The 23,575-nt window shown below is 38.8% G+C and overlaps 1 protein-coding gene across 1 annotated transcript in view; it reads left to right on the forward strand.

The window, feature by feature from the left end:
- The window catches only part of smarca1 (SWI/SNF related, matrix associated, actin dependent regulator of chromatin, subfamily a, member 1), a 62,396-nt gene that overhangs the window by 15,911 nt on the left and 22,910 nt on the right, over positions 1–23,575 (forward strand). The window contains exons 5-17 of the mRNA XM_052021629.1: positions 509–609; positions 2,433–2,533; positions 3,228–3,407; positions 6,421–6,576; positions 7,616–7,747; positions 9,528–9,596; positions 11,788–11,897; positions 13,211–13,437; positions 14,404–14,525; positions 16,380–16,532; positions 18,071–18,203; positions 20,172–20,320; positions 21,627–21,743. Coding sequence (XP_051877589.1) covers positions 509–609; positions 2,433–2,533; positions 3,228–3,407; positions 6,421–6,576; positions 7,616–7,747; positions 9,528–9,596; positions 11,788–11,897; positions 13,211–13,437; positions 14,404–14,525; positions 16,380–16,532; positions 18,071–18,203; positions 20,172–20,320; positions 21,627–21,743 — 1,750 coding nt within the window. The remainder of the gene's footprint in view (positions 1–508; positions 610–2,432; positions 2,534–3,227; positions 3,408–6,420; positions 6,577–7,615; positions 7,748–9,527; positions 9,597–11,787; positions 11,898–13,210; positions 13,438–14,403; positions 14,526–16,379; positions 16,533–18,070; positions 18,204–20,171; positions 20,321–21,626; positions 21,744–23,575) is intronic.

Here is a 23,575-nt window from a genome sequence, read left to right on the forward strand (position 1 = left end):
ATCCATAATATTTACTTACGATGAAAGCTGAGACTTATTTACATTTTACCTGGGCTAAGTGAAAATGCCAGCATCAAAGCTGTTTAAAAAAATAAATCTGCAGCAGCTGATTTCTACAATTGCCACAGTTTTGTGACAGGGATTTCACATATGCAAGACATAAGCATGCTTACAGCTTCCAGTAAAGAATTTTAATTTATAAATCGAACTTGCTCTATTCCCTTACAGAAACAGCAGAACTTTGCTTTTGTATGTTTTCCAGTAGTCTGTAAGCACATTGATGGATTTCTGCATGTGTTTGGCATCTGGTTCAGCACCACCAACCTAGCCCCACCCCATCACTCTCCACCCCACCATCTTAAAACGTTGCTTGTCTGATTATATCTTTTACTGTTATAGCATTACTGAACTCAGGTTAACAGTTATATGAATGATCATAAGTTTTATCACATTGTAATTTTAAAATTCATTCTCATTCTATGTTGATTCTGATCTTGCCAACATTAAGCAATCGTCATCGACGTACTGAACAGGAGGAAGATGAAGAACTGCTTTCCGAGAGCAAAAAGGCATCGAATGTGTGTGTTCGATTTGAAGAGTCACCATCTTGTAAGTATCACCATGATTTGATGAGTGGTATTATTAGTTGTAGAGATCACATATTTATAAATGGTTTGCAAGTTCTTTTTTTATCATTGTACGTTGAATCCACTTTCACAAACACTAAATATTTCTATTGAATTAAATCCCACTCTTTTAAAAACAATTTGAAATAAAGAGCGTAACTGTGTAGTTGCAAAACCTTTTGGTGCCTGTGAGTGGTGCTGCTGCACCTATAATGGCCACTGATACCCAGAAGCACGACTGAGCTGGTCCAGTCATTTTCTTCATTCTGCCTGTAACTAATCAGATTTTTACAGGAGGTCATTCTTGAAAATGACTTGAACATAAATGATGAGTATTGGCACAATCTAGCCTGAACTGTTGTAAGAGAATCGACCTGTATTAATTATTATTTACAAATACAGCACAGAAACAGTCCCCTTGACTCACTGATTCAACACTCCCCATCAACCACCCATTGCCATCAATTCTACATTCATCCCATGTTCTTTTATTCTCCCCACTTTCTCATCCACTCCCCCAGATATTTTTCACATAATAAAACTTAGGTATGTAAAATCTCTATGCTGAACAAATTGGTTTAATTGTTCAGTAACATAACCAATTAGTTACCATACCTGAAATTCAACTTCATCTTAACTGCAGGAGAATATATCAATACAGATCAGGGAGGTATGTACAGTGCACACATTGTCTATTGAAATGAAGTGCAAACTTTGGAATTATTCAATGATTTAAATGTTTTAATTTGATTTTTTTCTATTTTTTCAAAATGCACAGTAATGATAGATTAGAATCCTTGGCAATTTGACTAAGTGTTTGATAGAATAATGGAATCATAGTAAGACTATGTTCAGTGTAGTCTTGTTGAAACATACAAAGTTCTTATGGAGTTTGACAGGTTAAATACAAGGAAGATGTTCTGTTCGGGGATTCTATAAGCAGGTGTCAAAATCTCAAAATAAGAGATCAGCTATTGAAGACAAAATAAGAAGAAATGCGTGAATAGTGAACCTTTAGAATCCTCTACCAAAGGAGATTGTGGAGGCTCAGTCACTGAGTGTCTTCAAGAGAGAGAAATAGATTTTTGGATATTAAGGGAATCAGGAATATGGGATTGGAAAAGGGAAGTGGCACTGAGGTAAAAGGTCATCCATGATCTTACTGACTGGTATATCAGGCCTACTCTTGTTTTTGTCTCTTATGCTCTTGTAAGTAATAAATCCCTGACTAGGGATTGAGAACTCACACACCGTTCTAGGTCCACTAATGTTCACCTCATTTCGGGTTTAGATCTGTTTGTTGAGTGGAAATAAAATTGCTGTCATATCTCAAACCTGGTAACCATTGCACCATTCATGCAATTCATTTGCTTTCTCTTGACTGTGATACTTGGTGTAATGACTGTCAGTTTATGGGAGACTATTATCATTGTTACTGCCACTTTATGGAGTCTTTGCCTAAGGTCAAAGCATATCTGTCTAAAGAGTGATGGAAGGAGAGAGATTCCTCATGCCAGTAATTACTTTGAAATCTCAGTGTATACTTGCACTAACCTTTTCACTAAACATAGCCAGAAGGAAATTCAGTTCCCAATAATTCTGTGAAAATGATGGGGTTCTTTGGCTCCATAGTCCAAATAATGTGCTTTTACAGTCATTTGAGGACAGAGGGCTGCTGGAATCACATAATTTTATGGACAGAATATCAAATGGCTGTCTTTTGTGCTGGAAGCTGCGTTGAATTTGCTAGTTTGTAAATAAGGGATTAAAATCTTGTTTCTTTTCAATTTTTGCTTTGAATTCCAGATGTGAAATCAGGAACCCTTAGAGATTATCAAATCCGAGGACTGAATTGGATGATTTCTCTTTATGAAAATGGAATTAATGGTATTCTTGCTGATGAAATGGTAAGGAGGGCAATTTAAGGAAGAGTATTGTTATTGAATTCAGCTTGCATCAGTTCAAAGTGTCAATATTAAGTTGCCATACTTGGTGGATGTCATGTATAAACCACTTGATTTTGGATTAGACCTGATAAGTAGTTCTCAATATGATTGAAAACAGTGATTTGATTGCAACTGGAGTAGCTACATTTCTTTCCTCAGTTCAGGAGCTCTTCATAATCTATTAGAATGAACAGGTCTCGCTCCTGTGGCATGAACCTTGAGGCTGCCCTTATTGTATACAGACCACAGAACAGAGTCCAGAGGGAAAGAAGGTGCTAGCAATGTAGTTATTATATTAGCTTCTCTCTTTATCATTACTCTATGTGAAGATAGTTGTAAACATTTTATGTGCTTAAATTAGCTTCTTTGTTCAATCTAAAGTCACTGATAATTTTTATTCAATTGTATGAGAAGAAACCCAGAAATCACTTATGAAGAATCACAACTGGCAAGGGACAGTTGCAGTTAATTCCTAAATGGGAGCATCCATTTCTTCTACCATAGAGTGCCACTAATTTTGAGACCTTAGATCACAATGGTGCTTAACATTTTGCACTGATGTAAAGGCAAATTTATTCAACTGTTTCAGCAAGTCAGAACCATATCATTAAATTAAGAAATTCTACTTTTACTTATTTTTTTTTCATAAATCTAGGGTCTTGGTAAGACACTACAGACCATTGCATTGCTTGGCTACCTAAAACACTACAGGAATATACCTGGGCCACACATGGTTTTGGTGCCAAAGTCCACATTGCACAATTGGATAAAAGAATTCAAACGCTGGGTTCCATCACTCCGTGCAGTTTGCCTTATTGGAGACAAAGATCAAAGGGTAAGGAATATACTTACTTCTAAATAATCTTTCCTATTTATTGTACAGTGATTAATATTTGTTGCATTCCTTACCTAAAAGGGTTGAGGATAGTTATCATTTGTGGAAACTTTAGGCCTTTCTCCCATTTCCCTTCTGGGGTTATGAGGTGTGATTTCATGAGTGTTTATCACCTTCCATAGCTGAACGTAAGTAATCATTCCTTATATAGAAGTGAAGTGGCAGATACTACCCATCCTTGTGATGAAGGGATTATCGTTTATCATGACTTGTGATGTCACATGACTAACATAAATACAGATGCAAAATACAGTTTATGCAATAAATTAGAAATAAAAAGTAGAGAATACTGGAAGTCTTCAGGATGCTTGGCAGCTGCTTAGAGAGAGAAGCACTCTATTTTGTAATTTAATTCCTCTTATTTCACATCCTGTCACAGACCTTCCCTTTTGTCTTTTCCGTCCCTCACCACTTTCCTGAACTTCTCCTGAAAGCTATAACCTCTCAACTTTTTCCATTTCTGCTGGAAGATCATCGATTTGAAAATCTAACTGTCTTTCTGTCTACAAATGCTGCCTGACCTGCTGAGTATTTTGAGGATTTTCTCTGCTTGCATCCAGAATTCAGAGGTTCACAATTCACATTGGGCATCACGAGGTCCATAACCGAAAGATCTGTGGCAGTTTTTTCCCTTCCGAAAGAAAAATAAATAACTGCAGATGCTGGGAATCTGAAATAAAATATATTTGGCAGGTCAGGCAGCATCTGTGGCTGACATAAAAACAGAAAATACTGGAAACACTGTAGCAGGTCAGGCTCCCATCATTTTCTGTTGTTATTTCTCCTTCCTAAACTGGGGTCATTAAGGTTAAATGTAGTTTTTCTATTACTAACCCAGCTCAGAGCTTACTCAGCAGAAATTGAAGGATGAGCAGAATCTCGTATTTTGTAACTTTGGTAAACACAGCTTGATGAATAAGTGTGTACATGAATATGTGCACATCTATTTCTACATCATAATTACAAACTCTTTTCGTGACACATTTCCAGTAATTAGACTTATAATCATTTTTAAATTGTCACACTATTTAAAAGTATTCCAATTCTTCCTAAGTGTCTCTGATTATTAGAGATATTAGAGACAGTTGAAAAGTTCTTGACCACATGAGCTATTAGAAGGTCATCAGAGTGGTACAGCACCAGGTCTTTGGGTTCCACTGCCTGATGCCCGGTCACCACTCAGGGCCCAAGTGACGGATGCACCAGTAATGCCTGCAGAATATTGGAAACTGCATAGCTGCAATAGTTCAGTATGATTGTGGGACCAGCACACGAGTGTACTCATGGCACAGGACCCCTTGAGTACCATTTAGACTTACAAGTGCAGATAATTTCAAAATGTTGAAGTGATTGATTGGTTTCACCAAAGCTTTGGTGAAGCTATTCAATCACTTCAATATTTTGAAATTATCTGTACTTGGAAGCAGGTTCAGATATAGATTGTGCAGATAATTTAAAAGGATAAAGGACTGTTTACTCTGAAAAGGAGTGCAGGGAACTTTAGGGAGACATAAGTTAACAATTGGGCAAATAGACAGTTGATGAAGTTTAATTTTTAGTAATGTGAAACAAGAAGGAAGGATGAAAACACATAAATATTAATTGTGTTAACATTTTAAATGGAATTGATAAGCAGAGATTAGGATAAGGCTACAGATGTTCAAATCTGCAAAATGAAGAGGTTGCTAAACCAGAGTATTGCAAAAAACCAAACTTGTTTTTATAAATAAGGTTGTGAAGTAATGCTAAATTCATATAATCCATTGATTTTGCTGGAACTGAAATACTTTACCATCCTAAAAGGATACACCAAGCAGCAAGAGATTATGAAAATGCTGTTTTAGTTGTGAGGAGAGACAAAAGCAATTGCATTACAGTACAAGACGAGAACAATGAAGGCTATAAACAAATGTGGTCAAGCTATCAAATTACAAAGGTAGTTGATAATTCAAAAATTGAAAATCTCTTCAATGTGTAATTGGAGAATGTGAATCGAAAATATTCATAAAATGGAACAGTGACATTGAGAGAAATTCAATTATGTAGAGAGCTGTTAAGATATGAATCCTTCATCAGAGGAGATGGAAGCAGAATCCATAATACCTTTTTTGAATGGATAGTACTTGTCATTAGGAACAGAAGCATGAATGATAGAGAAATGGACGGCTATGTGGGAGGGAAGGGTTAGATAGATCTTAGAGCAGGATAAAATGTCGGCACAACATTGTGGGCCAAAGGGCCTGTACTGTGTTGCAATGTTCTATGTTCATTTTGAAGGCGAGGGAGATGGCAGGAGAACTGGACGCACAGCTTTGGTGGTATGTGCATAGTGGTCAATATGGCTTTCTACCATGTTGTAAATATTATAGATGATCCTAGGTTTAATTACGTTATGTGTTTAGTGAGCTGGTTTCTGTCAGAGTGACAAGAGTTCCTGCAGTTGGTTTCAATGTTCCATAGCTAAAAAGGAGAAAAAAAAATCAGTCATTGTTCCATCATCTGACCCTTGCACTAAAGTAGACTGACGATAGTACAGGAACAGTATTCAAAGATTGCCAGCCATTGCTGCCTCAAATTACAGAAGAATAACATTTTTATTGCCCAGATGGTTCAGAAACTGACGTTGTCATTGCCTCCTGGGAGTTTTAATTTGAAATTGTGCAAGCCAAGCAGGAAATTGGTAATTTGTGGAGGTTTTCATGGGATGTGATGTCATGACATAACTTACTGCAGGAGTGGTCACTCACATGAACAGGTGCAGGAGGTCAATCAACTTGACCTGGGGTTGGCTAGACTTTGTATCGTCAAGAGAAGAAATATTGAAATTGAAGAGGTCAAGCAAATCAGTTGTGCCTTTTGTACCTATGAAAATGTGCTTCTGTGCTTAAGTAGTGAGGGATGTGTTATACCATGACTGGATTTCCATTACATTTTCCTTTTTTTTTGATGACAGGCTGCCTTTATTCGGGATATTATGATGCCAGGAGAATGGGATGTCTGTGTTACATCATATGAAATGGTCATAAAGGAAAAATCTGTGTTCAAGAAGTTTAACTGGAGATACTTGGTAATCGATGAAGCTCATAGAATTAAGAACGAAAAGTCCAAGGTAGGAATATTATCTGTTACCACAGTCAGTGCGTATCGGTAGTAACATCTCCTCCTTGCTGACAATCAACACAGGCTCACCTCAAGGATGCATGCTTAGCCCACTGCTCTACTCTCTCTACACTCCTGACTGTGTGGCTAGGTACAGCTCAAACGCCATCTATCAATTTGCCGATGACACCACTGTTATTGGCAGAATCTCAGATGGCGATAAGGAGGCGTACAGGAGCGAGGTAGATCGGCTAGTTGAGTGGTGTCACAACAACAACCTCGCACTCAACGTCAGCAAGACCAAGGAGTTGATTATGGACTTGCCATCGAAGATATCTTCAAGAGGCGATGCCTCAAGAAAGCAGTGTCCATCATCAAGGACCCTCACCATCCGGGACATGCCCTCTTCACGTTACTCCAATCAGGGAAGAGGTACAAGAGCCTGAAGACCTACACAACATTTCTTCCCCTCTGCCACCAGATTTCTGAATGGTCCATGAATACTACATCATTTTTCTCTTTTACACTATTTATTTATTTTTATAACTTAAAGTAATTTTTATGTCTTTATGTCTTGCACTTTATTGCTGCCACAAAACAACAAATTCCACAACATATGTCAGTGAGAATAAACCTGATTCTAATTCTGGTTAGTGTGAATGTGGAGGGGAAGTCCACATCTAAGTAGCTGATGGAGTGCTGTGGAAAGATGAGTGTTTGCAAGGGAATGAGGGAATGTGTTTCCAGAAATATAATGCTTTATCTGTCAGAAGATGTACTGCCAGAGTTGGAGATTAATCACCAAGCATGCCAACATTTAAGAATGGGTCAGACAGGGATAAAGGGATATGGGAATAGTCCGAACACTTAGAATTTACTTTATTGCTCCTTTGGAAGGTAAAGACCAACTAGCACTGTTTTGATAAAACAGCCTATTTTTGAATGGTAATTTCTTTGTACTTTGTGTAAGTAATTATAGTGTATATTTCTTAAGCTTTTTCTTCAGTCCTTCCTTTATCTATTTCTGGCACTATTCTTTCTCTTTGCAGCTGTCTGAAATTGTTCGAGAGTTTAAATCAACAAATCGACTGCTACTGACTGGAACACCCTTACAGAATAATCTTCATGAATTGTGGGCTTTACTTAACTTTCTGTTGCCTGATGTGTTCAATTCTGCAGATGTAAGTTCAGACAATTTCTGGGAAAACTGTTCAGTGTCGATCATTATAGTCAAGGTAGAAAGTGGTCAAAATTAAAGGGTATGGTTTGGGACATAAAAGATTTATCTCAAAACATGTTACTGCTGCATCCTGCCATTATACAAAGTCACCAGAGAATAAAAACATACACTTCAAACATCCTCTCAAAATAAAGATATGTTAACATTTATAAAAACTGATTAAAAAAATTCACAGAATGGCAGATGGTTTGAGCGTGGAAAAAGGGCATTTGGCCCACTGACACTTTACTTGCTCTGTGTAACAACAATTCATTTAGTTCCCCCTCTCCTGCTCTCTCTCTATTGTCCTGCAAATTCTTTCCTTTCAGATACTTATCTATCTCCCTTTAAATCTGATTCTATTACGACCTAGGTATTGCATATTCACTAAAAGTATTTTTTCTTGCATTGCTTTTGGTTCTTTAGCCAGTTACCTTCCTTCCATGTGTCCTGTTGGCCTCTGCCAATGGGAACAGCTTATATGATTGTTCAAAACTTTCACAATTTTAAGTACCTCTGTCACATCCTGACTCACTCTTCTGTGTTCCAAAGAGAACAACCACAGCTTCTCCAGTCTATCTACATGAGTCTTTCTTCTCTTGAACTACTTCAGTAAATTTCTCCTGAACCCTCTCCAGAACTTTTATGCCTTTCCTAAAGTGTGGCACCTAGAACTGGACACAGTACTCCATTTGTGGCCAAACCAGCATTTTCAAGTTTCCTTCTGACTTTCATGCTCTTATACTTTATGCCTCTATTTATAAAGCCTAGGAACTTGTATATTTTTTAAAATCATTTTCTTAACCTGCCTTGTCACTTTTAATGATTGTGTACATTTACCCCCAATCTCTCTGTTCTTGTACCGCTTTCAGAATTATGCCCTAAAGTTTACACTGACTCTTCTCATTCTTCTTACCAAAATGTAACACTTCACATTTTCAGCATTACCTTTCATTTGCCACCAATCTGCCCATTCCATAGCCTCTCTTTATCCCTTTTAAATTCTCATTTCTTTCCTTCTTTCAACAAAATAAAGACATTTTATATTGAATCCTCAATCCAGGGAAGTGGGAATGCCCTTTCTGGCTCCAGAGCCGTCCTGGAGGCTGGTACCAGCTTCAAGTTGTCTACTCCTTTCTCTGCCTTGCCTCATCTCCTCTCAGCTTGTTGATAAAATTGCAGAATACATGGTGCAGTTGAAAAAAAATGGCCATGAGGTGTCACCATGTTCTTTGGAGATCATGGGAGCTCCGTGTATTATCCAGCTCCACTGAGGTAGATTATCTCAATTGAAAATGTTGCCTTTAAAATCTCCAGGATTGAAGGGGGTATGGAAACTTCAAAATAAGTCCAGGATTCCATTCCCGAAGGCTCTTTTCAACACTACCTGACATCAGTGTGATTACCAGTGATCACATCCAGGCTTGATTGCTACTACCTCCGCCACCTACCAACCAACTGTTCTTACTGAAGTATCGCTTTAAAGCTCACTTTGTGAAGAAGAAGAATTGCATTAGCAATGAACTAGAATTCAAATATAATTTTCAACAGATGCAAAGCAAGGATTGTTGTAAACAGTAGAGCACTTGGTTAGGGGATTAAAATGAGGAAAGAAAAATAAAACTTCATATGGCTTTGTGCAAAATGAAATAATTTGATGCTTTTTGAATTATCATGTTGAAAACCAACTTTTCAGTAATGCTTTCTTGTGAAGAGAATGAATTTTTCCTTTGCCTACACAGGACTTTGACTCTTGGTTTGACACGAACAACTGTCTGGGTGATCAGCAATTAGTGGAACGTCTACATGCTGTAAGTTTATTGTCAATCCTGTTTGTAGTGAGGAATTTGTAGGGTGAAATTGAAACAATCCCATTTTATGACAAAATATTTCACATTTAAAAGTTTAAAATGAGTATTGTTAATGTAACCTAGAGATCTCTGCATGGAAATGGATTCACCAGAAAAAGGAGGCTTTGTGAATAGCTGTACTAATTTTATTAGCTGTTCCTCAGGTCAGTGTCCCTTGCCCAACAATCTGCAGACTTTTTAATCAATGACCTTTTTCTCATCAGTAATCCCTCACAAGGTGAGAAGTAAATATGTTTGCTGATAATTGTACAACGTTTAAAATAAAAGAAAAATACTAGAAACTCTATTCAGATCAGGGAGCATTCATGGAAAGAGAACAGAGTTAACATTTAAATCACAGATCCTTCATCAGAATATTGATTTTGTGTCTGTTTCCACAGATGCTGCCAGACCTACTAAAGGTTTCCAGTATTTTTTGTTCCAATTTCAGATTTTCATCATCAATAGATGTTTGATTTTCATTGTACAACGTAGCAACTTGTGTCTGCATGTGACATGGACTAGATAACCTTCAGGCTTGGGCTGAAAAGTAGCAAATATCATAAATATTTTTGAACCGCAAAGACAATCACTAAGAACATTAAATCTAGAAACTTCTCATTGGCATTAAACAATATTACCATTGTCAAACCCCCACGATCAATATCTTAAGGGAGGTTACCACTGTTGGGAAACTTAACTGGATCAGTCACATAAATACAAGAGATGGTCAGAAATTAGATATCCTGTGGCTTGTTCCTCACCAAAGCCATTCCAAAAGCCGCAATTTAGGGATAAAAAGGAGCAGGAGTAGGTCAGTTGGCCCCTTAAGCCTGCTCTGACAATGTAAGTTTATGGCTGATCCAATCTTGGCTTCAACACCACTTTCCAGCATACTCTTTGACTTCCTGGTATTTAATGGTCTGTCAATCTCTGTCTTGAATACATTCAATAACTTTTCCTCTACTGCTCTCTAATATGGAGAATTCCAAATCCTCTGAGAGAAAAAAATTGTGTTTATCTCCATCTAAAATGAATGACCCTTTGTCCTGAATCTATGCCCCCTAGTTCTAGGCCCCCTAGATTTGATTTCTTCAAATCTAGGCATCCTGACAAAGACAAACATCCACCCAAGTCACCCCCTCAGGATCTTCATGTGATCGTTTTGAAACATCTTTCATTCTTCCATACACCAATGAGTATAGGCTGTACCTGTTCAACCCTTAAAATGTTAATCCCTTCATCCCAGGAATCACCGTAGTGAACCTTCTCTGCATTTCCTGAAGTACAAGCACGTATTTCCATAAATATGGGGACACAGTACTCCAGGCATTGTCTCACGAGAGCTGTAAAGCTGGATCAAAACTTGTTGACTTTCATAATTACTTGATGTACCTCGTGCATTGAATTTCATGTGCAAAGATCCCCTCAGATCCTTTTGTACCACTAAAAAAAAAGTAGTCTCATTCCACTTAGAAAATAATTGGCTATCTTATTCTTCCTTCCATTTGTCTGGATGAATGCAGCTCCACTAACACCGAAAGTCCTTGGTATCATCCATGAGAGAGCCACCAGCTTGATTGGACACCTTCCATTTACCTAAACATTTATCCCCTCCATCACTGAGACATCATGGCTTCAGTATTTACCATCTACAATTTGCGCTGGAAATTTTGCAGAAGTTTCTTCATCAGCGTCTCCCGAGTCTCCGATTTGCAGACGGACAAAGGCAGCTGATTCATGGAAGTGCTAACATTTGCAAGCTTACTTTCAAGTCAAACACCAGCTGGAAATGTATCGAATTTGTTCACAGTCACTGGTTTTAAATCCTGGAATCTCCCAGCTGATAGCACCAGAGGTTCAAGAAGATGATTCATCACCACCTTCTAAAGGGCTATTAGAGATGGGCAATAAATGCACATAATCTGTAAATAAGACATCTTGATCTCAAAGACCCATATTGATTCTCTGAATGGACAATCACAGATTCTTTCTTCCACGGATTGCATGTTGATTCTTTTTTTCTTGACCGTTAGTTCCATTTACAGAAAGCTTGTCATATTTTCCTCTGTCCCTGACACTATACAGGAAAGGATCTCTTTCTTTCATTGTTTATGTAATTTAACAGTGCTACTCATTAAATATGTTCCAGGTGCTCCGACCATTCTTGCTTCGGAGAATTAAAGCAGAGGTCGAAAAAAGTTTGCCTCCTAAAAAGGAAATCAAGATCTATGTTGGCCTTAGTAAAATGCAGAGAGAATGGTGAGTGAACAATTACTGTTGAAGCTTGTTAACTTTCTGGGGCCAGTTTTAAGGAGTCTTTGTGGTTTTGTTTATAAAATGGTTTTGACTGAAACCAGATATCCATCTTAAATTTTATTCTAGCAAGCATGCCTGGACAAAGAGCTAACACAGGCTCAACTTTTTCTTCTCCTTTCATGCTCACTATAACTAAATTGTTTGCTTATGTGCCCCCTACCATTTGTTGTAACTGACTAAACTGAGCCACACGGAAGCTGTAACTGGGAAATATAAAAGTCTTTATTGAACGCAGCAAGCTCTTCTGGGAGAATCTTGCTCTTGTCACACAATGTTTTATGTTTTATGAATCAGAATGTCCCATGCCCAATGATTATTTTCAATAGCCTTAACATATCAGTTGAACTTAAGCTGAGTTCTGGTGACGGATCTCGGCCCGGAACATCATCTGTTCATTTCCCTCCATAGATGCTGCCTGACCTGCCGAGTTCCTCCAGCATTTTGCGTGTGTTGCTCCAAGTTAAATTGTGAACCGGTTTTATTTCCTGAAGACTGGCTCTGTAGTCTCATGAGTCCTCATTTTAATTAATATCTGCTATTCATAATTTCATAACTGCAGAATAATCCCTACCAACCAAATATTAAAAAAATTGTGCTCCAATTATAACTGATGCATCATTATAAAGTGCATCCTTTCTGTGTAGGTAAGCTAGTTAAGTACTGTAGCTGAGACTTAAAGAAGGAAAATGACTTTGGGGGGGGGGGGCGCGGGTGGTGGTATGACTATTTAGTTTAAGGTATGAGGGTTGACATGGCCGTAGACTGGCTCAGTTTATGGCATTGTCTTCTTTGCTGTGGAAGCGTTTGGCCCACAGCAGGATTCAACGTAATCTAGACTGACACTCTTGTGTGTCAGTGGTGCAACTCTTTGAGGATGTTATAAGGGAGGTTTATCTGTTAGTACAGCTGAATGTTAAAAGGTTCTTATGGGAAGACAATGGAGTTACTCAGCTCACTAACAAGTCCCATAACAACAATTTCTCTGCCCTCCAGCTCACATTTTTGTCCATTGTTTTATTTATATGCTGGATTAAGAATGTTTGGGTAAACAGTACAGCTGATGAACATTTAACTAGTCTTAATTTATTTTGCACCTTTTTCTTCTCTTGCTTTACTGAATCTTGGTGGGCCTGGTTCTAAGGGATCTGGTAACCACTTATGCTTTACCTTACTTGTCATTTCTTACCTGTGAGATAAAATACTGAGTTTTTTAAAACAGTGTTGATTTTTTTTTACATTACTTTTGGTGTTTTCAGGTATACAAAGATTTTAATGAAGGATATAGATATTCTAAACTCTGCTGGAAAAATGGACAAAATGCGCCTATTGAACATCTTGATGCAGCTGCGGAAGTGCTGTAACCACCCATACCTCTTTGATGGTGCCGAGCCTGGCCCTCCTTACACTACAGATACTCATCTGGTTTCCAATTGTGGCAAGATGGTGGTTCTGGATAAACTGCTGCCGAAACTAAAAGAACAAAGTAGGTACTCGGAAACAGCTAGTGCTTCGATTCTTTCCCCCCCCGAGTTTCTAATTCCTGCCTCAGAAGGCTGACCACTCTGTGTCACTCTCTCCCTGTAACATCTGTCATGTCTCAAGATTACTGGGTTTTCCTCTGTAATGTGGAGACAAAGTAAAATCTTCTGGCTAATTCTCGGGGCTATGTTTGATTAACCCAACAGCAGATCCTTTAAATAATTTTTCAGGCACATTGTTATTTTTGCTTTAAGGAGTATGGATGATGCCCGAAGAATTGCACAGAAGTGCACTAACAGCTATAGTCTAAGTGTGTGCCATGCTTCATTGCAATCCACTATTGTATGTGTTTGTTTTTATTTCTTGCATGGTTGCAAAGGAAGTGGGGAGTGGAAACATTCTAAGCAAAAATACTGATCAGGCAACTGAATAAAGTTGAACGAAACCTTTTGCAGCCTTGTTGCCTTGTATGACCTTAAAATGAACCGCTGGCCACATATCTGTGCCTTAATCAAGATCACCGAACTTGACCTTCATAACATTGCTCAATTCAGCCCTACCCTGCCTTAGCTCATTTGGCATTGAAACTTTCATCCACATTGTTATTGACTCTACACGTGGACAGTTTTCTCCTGGTCCACTTCCTACCCTATGACTCAAACTCATCTAAAAATCAATGGCGCATCTTGTCATGACTCACCTCAAGTCCCATTGTCCTGTCGTCCTGACACCTCCCTACTCACTGACATATAAAAACTCCTGGTTCAGGTTGGAAGGCTTGGAAGGCATTAACTGCCTATCTGTGATGAAATTTGTTTATCTCTCCTGTGTGACTTATTTGGAACTAAAATTATATTTCTGTAACGAATCATCACCAATATGGGTAGCATATTACTAGACCTGCAAGGGAGCTGTTACCTCACTATTTACTTTGTCTTCCATGCTTTATTAATGACTGCTTGTCCTAAAGATTCCAGAGTCCTCATTTTCAGCCAGATGACCCGTTTGATGGATATTCTTGAAGATTACTGTATGTGGCGTGGCTATGACTACTGTCGTCTTGATGGGCAAACTCAGCATGAAGAAAGAGAGGTCTGTAATGATGTTTGCCTTGCCTTGGGTAAAATGAAATTTTCGAGCTTCCCCTGATGTTTAGCAAGTAGCGGCATTGTTCAGTGCAGCATTGGCTGAGAAGAAACACAAAATCCTTAATCTAATTCTTGTTTTATGTTGTGGTTCTGCTCTCCAACAATGGGGCCTATTAGGCAGTGAACCTTTGCAGAAATTGTAGGTAAAAATAATATCGAGCTAGCTTGTGATACTGTTACGTAGCCTCTTACAATCCTGTCATCATCTGTAATCAACAGCCAGGAATTGTCCAGCAGACAACAAAATCCTGGCTGATTTTATTTTTGCCTGCCCCTTTGGCTCAGTGACTTGAAGACAAGTTTGGTGAACTCGGCTGCTGGATGAATCAGCTCATTTGTAGTCTTGGAATCAAAGGTCTGAATCTGAACTGCCAAAATGACTCAGTCGGCTTTATAGGGGAGATTAAAATTGGGAAAAATCACCCATGTGCAGATTTTGTAGTCGCAGGATGAAGAGTGGATGACCGATCCGCTCACAGTAAGTGGGTTGGTCATTTAATCCTGCCTTTAACAGTGACTTTATTTTTATATTTTCAACTGCAGGCAGCCAGGTTTCTTGGGTCCTGGGAAACCTGGCAGCCAAAAGCAAGAAGGGCTGTAGCCATTTAGGTAAATGCCTTTATAATACTGTGTGGACCAGGACAAGCAGGAGTGCTATTTTCCAGGTCCAGCAATCTTCCCAAACCATCCCTTGTAATACCTCTGCTGCCCTTGATATCCACCAGGTCTCCCAACCACCATCAGGCACCTCCCAAGGTTCATTCTGACCCCCAGTGCACTTTCCTGCTCTCATAAGGACATAAGAAATAGAAGCAGTTTCATGGGTGATTCTGAACTGAAAGACTTCCTTTCCTGCCCAATCCCCACATGATTGTCTTAATGTTCAAAAATCTGTTGATCTCAGCCTTAAATGGAGTTTAAGACTGAACACCCACAGAACCTCTGCAGTGGAGGATTTCATGGATTTGCGTCTTTATGAGGAAAAAAAATCTCTTTATCTCTTCCTTAAGTGGCCAACATTTCACCCTTACCCTCTAGCTCCTTGTTCCATATTATGCCAGTCTGAGGGCACAGCCTCTTGGCATCTGCCCTGTCACTTTCTCCCAATATCCTGTGGGTCTCAATGAGATCAGTGCTCATTCTTCTAAGCTCCAGTGAGTATAGGCCAGTCTAACTCAATCTACAGTCCACTTGTCCGAAGAATCAATTTAGTGGATAGGTTTAGGCTCTGTGCAGCAGACTTCCTCCCAAAAGAACTTTGTTTACTTTGGGCAGGAATCCAACTTAAAGGAATCCTACAGTTCAATTCCATAAGACATTAAGGAAATCTGACCTCAGAATGGACTCCCATCCTCTATTCACTCCCTTAGGTAAGTTTTTATTTGTTCCTGCAACTGGAGTTCATTGAACTGCTTACCACTTGCCTACCTTTAAAGATTTGTTTACAGTGAAATTTCTGTTCTTGCATACCCCTTAAAATTTGACTATTTCATTCAGTCGTTTCCATCTTGTTCTTATGCATTAAAACAGCTGGAGTCACTGAGCCAAGCACAGTTCAGTGGGCCATGAAGGAAAGTAGGAAGTTGGATCTCACTTTTTCTCAAGTCTTGAGCTTCTTGATTGTTAATAGAGGAAAATGGTGGTTTTTCTCAGGAAAATCCAGGCCAAGGTTTTGGGCAGAGTCTCTTTTTTTTTAGAATAAGTTCTTTTAAGAATCAATTGATATATCACATTGCTTGGAAAGTGCTAACTGATTTGAATCCAGCTACTTCATCTTTTGTCCCTTTGTTTAAAACAGCGAGCAATAGATTCTTTCAATGCTGTCAACAGTACAAAGTTCATATTCATGCTGAGTACCAGAGCTGGTGGCCTGGGTATCAACCTAGCAACTGCAGATGTCGTTATTTTGTACGATTCAGATTGGAATCCACAGGTGGATTTGCAAGCTATGGTAGGTAGTGGGGCATCCTACTTCTTTAAAATGTTGAATTTGTAATACTTATTGGCTCAGTGGATAACGTTCTCACCTCTGAAACAGAGCATTGCGAGTTGAAGCCATGCTTCAGAGCTTAGCCCTATAATCTAACCTGGCATTTCAGTGTGTTAGTGAAGGAGTGCAATAGTAGGGGATTTGCTATCCTTCAGGTAAGGCCTGAATACTTAAGTGGGTATTCCAAGATTAGCAGGATAATTGTAGTGTCCCATACAATATTTATCACTCCATTAATTTTGTATATTTATCTGGTGATTAAACTAATTGCTGCCTGTGTCACCTTGCTGTGTAAAATTTAGTTCCACGATATAAAAGTAGATCACTCCTTTCATGACAGTGTTAAGAATTGCTTGATATAGGCACTGCATTTTAAAAAGATCCATTGTTTGCTTAGTGCTAGACATGTTTTTGAGAGAAGTGATTAAATACCATTATAAATCCTTTTCTTTCTTGTGTTCTCTTTCTGCTTTTCCTTTTCATTCTTTGTGGTTGTCTCTTTTTTTTTTCTTTTCCTTTAAAACATTCCTCATTTAACACAAGGCAAATAATGCAAACCTGAGATTAAAACAACAACTGGAAAAAAAAATGGTAAACTGCCAGCAGTTGAAATGGGATGGGATGGGTTCATATTTCTGCTGAGAGTCCTTTGTGAGAAATTTTATTGGGAATTTAACTTTTTTCCAAATAGACTTACAGCCTAATCAGGATGTTGAAAAGTTTGCTGAACTTTGGACAGTTAATGCATTATTCTTCATATATTACTCTGACAGTGCTGTTCTTTTATATAAAGCAATACATAATGAGGTTGGATTGGTAGTTATATTGCCATAACTATGCAGTTAGTCACTAAAAATTTAGATTCTTGAATGAAATAATTTGATTATAGTTGATAAAATCAAAGTAGGTTGATATGTTAAGTGATTTGAAACCAAAATTACATTGTTCACTGTTATTGTTTAAATGGGGTTTCCCTTCTCCTTTATTTCCCTCTTGGCTTAAAGTACTGTTTGTTTTGATATATTAGGCTTTGAGTATTATTTATTTCCAGAACATCTCTGTATGTAGAAGATGTTCACATTCAATAGACAGCACCCAACCTCCCAGATCCCGATCGAACCTCTGTGCACAGAATCTGTTGGAGAATTGCTCCCTAGCAATAAACAGCATGGATCCGAGATGAATTTTGCCCTTTGTCGTCTGGAAGTGCTCAGGCTATTTGTGGTGTCCTCAATGCTGTTCTAGCCAATGACTTTGATTAAGATTTGGAACCATCTAGCATACGTAGCTACAAATTGTTATGCTTTAATTCACGTGGACAATATGAAGTGTGCTTGTTTAGGTTATTAAGAAGTTAGTTTTAAAATGATTTACTATGACTTTATGTTCAGTTCTATAAAGCATATCAATTTCAGAGACTTTGCAAAGGCTTTTTAGATATTTAGATTTTTTAATCAGTATTTTCAGGATTAAAAAAAATAACGATTCTGTTTGAATAGGATCGTGCTCATCGTATTGGTCAGAAAAAGACCGTTCGGGTGTTTCGGCTTCTCACTGATAACACAGTAGAAGAGCGGATTGTGGAAAGGGCTGAGATGAAGCTGCGACTTGACTCTATTGTAATTCAGCAAGGTATTGCTTTGGAGAAATTTCATTGGACTCACCAACATCAGAATATTAGATCTAAATTATTCTGCATTAAGAAACATTTGCCTAGTAATATGATTCCGCTCTCTTTTGATGTGTCTAACATGCAAGATGTATCGAGTTAATGCCCGTTTGAATCTCCTCCATAAGTCCATGAAATTCCTCAAGGCTAAGTTTAAAAATGGCTTTGTGGCAGTTTCTACAAAGAATCATCTGGTAAAACGGAATCTGTGCCGTTCCCATAAAGAGCGGCTTGGAAACAAGGGACCAGATCTTGCTGGCCAGGTCTCCTTGCCTGGTCAGTCTTGCTGGCCTTCTGTGTCCTAGAGTCCAGTGGTGTGGTCTAATCAGTGGTAGCCTCAGGTGGTGCTGTGACTAGACCCCATCCCTGAAACAACCCTGATGGATTTTGACAGCTGCCAAAACTGGAGTGGGTTTTGCTGGCTGTAAAAACCTGTAATTGATTTTAAATGTTTAAGTCATTAAAAATTTAACAATAATAAAGTTCCCTCAAAGCACATAAATAATTAAAAACATTAAAGTAGAAGCAATTTAAAAGAAAAAGTTAACTTACCTTTTCTTTGCCTCTGAGCTGAACAGAGGAGGGAGGTGTTATGAGCAAGGGCTATCTGGGACAATTGCCAGAAAGATGGCTCCTAAGGAGCCTTCTCAGTTGTAGTCCATAGAACAACATATTTAGGCCTAAGTCTCACTTTATTGTTGATTACTTCTTATTAATGACCATAACACATTTTTCAGATGCCTTTTTGTAAAATTTTGCAATTGTTCTGTGGGAAACTAGTTTGGAAGTTAACATTAAACACAGGCAGGACAAAGGAGATTGCAGGTGCTAGAATCTAGAACAAAACAAACAGAACACTGGAAGATTTGGACCACAGATGCCGCTTAACCCGCTGAGTTCTCCCAGCATTGTTCTTTTACAGCTATGTTTAATCACATCGAAAATAGGTGCAATCTAATTTCAAGGCAATCATGTTTGACTAATTTGATGATGTCACAAAGGGTGGATGAGGACCTTGCATTTGATTTTACAGAGACTTTTAAAAGCTGTTGGATAACATGTGCATTAAAAGGGCAAAATTGAAGCTGTGGGGAGGGGCTTTGACAGCATGGAAACAAAATTTGACACTCATAGAAAGGAGACCTGGTGAATGACTGCTTTTCAGACTGAAGAGAGGTATATAGTGGTGTTCCCCTGGTTGAGTATCGGACAACTGATAAATATTAATGGCTTGAACATGTGGAAGCAGATTCCAGGATTGAGAGATCACAGATACCTGGATACCTAGATCACAAATACCTAGAAAAGGGATCCTGCAGTTTTGGGGATTTGATGGAGATGTTCAAAATCTGCTGTAGCTAGCCTGTACTAAATTAGTTATTCTCACTCGTGGTAGCTGGGGATGGTATTTCTCCATTCCACTCCCCACTACCTCCAGTCATGAGCTAAGGTAAAGCAGAGGAAGAAAACCAGAATATTCCTGCCAGTTGCTATCTAGTGACTCCTGCTCGATATGGTGTTCCATCATATGAGAGCTGGATCAGCATTCAGTGGTAATGCTGATACAAGAATAGTTTTTTGGGTGACGTAGCTGAGGGATACTTCTGCCCATGAAATCAGATCCTAACCAATGCCTCTGCAATCAGGAAAGATAAATGTAGCACTGGCAGAAAGAAGGGAGAACAAGATGGATATGTGCTAAGTGGTAACAATCAAGTTCTCAAAGTATTCCCTTCAGAGATATTAGCTTATGGCAGCATTGCAGAGGACATCAGTAGTCGACTGTTTTTTGTTTTGCTTTTATTTATTAATTCCAGCAATTTATTATTTAATCAATATTAAATCAGCACAACAGCTGATTTTGTTCGAGAGAAGGTATTGTCTGTTCCTAAGTATCATTTTCAGCTTTTGACACGACCTTGTTTCATTAGGGAGGCTAATTGACCAACAGACCAACAAACTAGGCAAGGATGAAATGCTGCAAATGATTCGTCATGGTGCTACCCATGTGTTTGCCACCAAAGACAGTGAGCTAACGGATGAGGACATTGACACTATACTGGAGAGAGGAGAAAAGAAGGTACAACAACCTGTTTGTTTCATGAGTCCACGTGTTTCTGCTCTTTTATGTATGAACAGTTAGCAAAGCAGGGAGCAAAGCTTTATGGTAAGAAGTTGGAGGTTTAGAAAGGATTCAAGGAAGACCCTTTCCACTCAGAGGGTGATTGGAACCTGAACCTCACTGCCTGAGGGGATGGTGGAGGCCTTGAGATACCATGGCATTAAAGGCTGTGGCTAAGTTTTGGGATCGGGACTAGCATAGGTATTTGATGCCAGCACAGATATGGTGGGCTGAAGGGCCTGTTTCCATGCCATATAACTCAATGATAGTCACATTTTTTTGATTGGGTGAATGTTGTCATAATGAAGAGGGATGGTAGTGCTTGGAAATTGAGATTTTTCCCTTACAAGCTCACGAGGTTGCTGAGAAACGACACACAGACATCATGAGCATGTTTACCTGCCTAGATGTGGATGATACCTCAACTGAGCCTGATGCTGTCATCATCTACATACAGTTCCTGGTTAGTTGCTAAGTAGCAAGAACCCTGGCTAAACTTTTCCCACTTACAAATGAAGGATTACTGAAGTTAATAGTCATGCCCTGCTGGCACCCTAAACTATCATAGATCAATAATCAGATTCTGAGACCTTCTTGACTAATATGGCACAGTTGATCTAATTAGCTGGGCCATCAAGGGAACCACATTTTGTTTTTAGGTGTTATGTATTTCCAGTGCAGGCACAGTAGTGTAGCAGTTAGTGTAATGCTATTACAGCGCCAGCGTCCCAGGTTCAATTCCAGCCACTATCTGTAAGGAATTTGTACATTCTCCCTGTGTCTGCATGGGTTTCCTCTGGGTGCTCCGTTTTCCTCCCACATTCCAAAGATGTATGGGTTAGGAAGTTGTGGGCATACTATGTTGGTGCCGGAAGCGTGGCGACACTTGCGGACTGCCCCCAGAACACTCTACGCAGAAGATGCATTTCACTGTGTGTTTCGATGTACATGTGACTAATAAATATAGGGGATAAGGGGGATGTCAAGGATGTTTTTTTACACAGAGTGTGGTAAGTGTGTGGAACGCACTGCTGGCAGAGGTGGTGGAGGCAGATACTTTAGGGACATTTAAGAGACTTAGATAGACACATGAATGATAGAGAAATGGAGGGCTCTGTGGGAGGGAAGGGTTAGATAGATCTTAGAGCAGGATAAAATGTTGGCACAGCATTGTGGGCCGAAGGGCCTGTACTGAGCTGTAATGTTCTATGTTCTGTCCTCTTGTACTATTTTGTCAAGTGAAATTATTTTTTTTTGGTTATAGACAGCTGAACTGAAAGAACGTTTACAAAATCTTGGTGAGAGTTCCCTTCGATCATTTACAATGGAAACAGAAAGTTTATATAGTTTTGAAGGAGAGGATTATAGAGGAAAACAGAAGGTAAGGCTGTGTTTATTAGTTTTGAATTTAGTTCTCGGTGGATTTGCAATTTTTTTCTCAGCAGTTGACAGTGTGTTGAATTTCTAAGCTTTACTTCCTTGGTGTCAGTGCTGCAGAATAAAACTATTTCAATTTTAAGGCACCTACCATTCTCTATTAGAGCATTGTTAAAAATGGTGTAAAGTTTCTCCCACTAGCACCAATGTAAAACCACTTTCTGTACTAGGTATTCTACAACCTCGCTAAGGATGCAGCTGTATTGTCATTCTCACGTTATTGCAAAGTGACTGCATATTACATGAAGTGACAACCTATAGATTAAAATACAAAGAAGAAATTGCATTTTTGTGTGACCTTTTCCAACCCAAAATGCATTAGAACCAATAAAGTACCTTTGAAATGTGGTCACTGTTGTAACGTGGGGATGTGGCAGCCAATATGCATATAGCAAATTTCCACAAACAGCATTGTGACAATGACCATGCAATCTGTTTTGGCAGTATTGATTGAAGGGTACATATTGACCAGGAGGTGGGCAACTCTGCAGTTTGTCTTAAAAGTAACATGTCCTCCTAGGGAAACAGATGGGACATTGGAACTCTAGGAAAAGATTGAGCTCACTAACAGCACAATATGTGGAGACCTGTTGCAAAAGGTTGTTTTGTTTCCACCTTTTTTTTACTAGCAAATGCAACATGCTTCCATCAAGGGCAAGATTGTTCATGTAACATGGAACAATAAGGAACTTGTGCTTAGGCAAACCAATTAGTGAGTGGATTGAGACCACATGAACTATTTTTATGTATTTTATAGAATGTTCAACTTGTGCTGGTTTCTTGGTAGAACTAATTAATTAGTCCCACTTTCCTGCTTTTTCCCCCCTAGCTCTATAGTATTTTTACCCCATAAATCTCTTATAGCCATCAAATGGATGAGTCTCTAATCTGGATTTTGGGTTTGATCTTTCTTAAATTTTAGACTTTGCTTCTGCCCCTTAACACTGAACGCTGGATACCCTGCTGAAGTGTCCAGCACCTGTAGGTTTCCGATATATGGCAGGGTTGTGTGGCAGGGATCCTACTGACAAGCTGGCTGACTTAATTTAATCACCCTAACCCAAGAAGATTGTTGAGGAATCACCTCTAACCTGAACAAATATAATCCCATCTTTGTTCCACCACAACACACATTGTCCATGATGTTGCTTCCATAGCTTGTTCTGTCATCCATGATTGTTAAAATTTACTCTCTTATGGACAAATATCAAAGCCCAACAGTCCACATTGTTTCTGTCTTTAATTATGGCAGAAAATAAATGTAAGTTGCAGTTAAGTGTCCCACAGAAAATGGAGTCTGGGAAATGAATGATGTGGTATTTGCACTGTACTATGTTTGAGCAGGTGCATTTTATCTGCATTTACCTTGACCATTTTCAGAAACATGTTCTGTTTTAATTTGTCACACTTGTCAATGTCCATTTCATTGATGGGGTGCAAAAATAGGTGGTAACAGTAGAGTTATTTCAAGAGAATCAAGAAACTACAAATGTTGGAATTCCCGAAACAAAAACAGAAGATGTTGGAAACACTCAGCAGGTCAAGCAGCATCTAGTGAGAGAAACAAAGTCAACATTTCAGGTCAAAGACTCTTTGGGGAAAAATGAGAAAAAGAGCATGTTTTAGGTTGCAGAGAGGGAGGAGAGTGTAGTGTACAGAGTCTGTGGTGGACAGTGTTATCAAGTTGACAATTATTTTAAAAACATGCACTCAGAGGGGAAAAGAATAAACGAAGCAGAAAGGTATAGCCACATTTGTGGTGAAAGGAAAGGGTTA

Source organism: Pristis pectinata, chromosome 8 (genome assembly GCF_009764475.1).
Source record: "Pristis pectinata isolate sPriPec2 chromosome 8, sPriPec2.1.pri, whole genome shotgun sequence".
In the NCBI taxonomy this organism is placed as follows: domain Eukaryota; kingdom Metazoa; phylum Chordata; class Chondrichthyes; order Rhinopristiformes; family Pristidae; genus Pristis; species Pristis pectinata.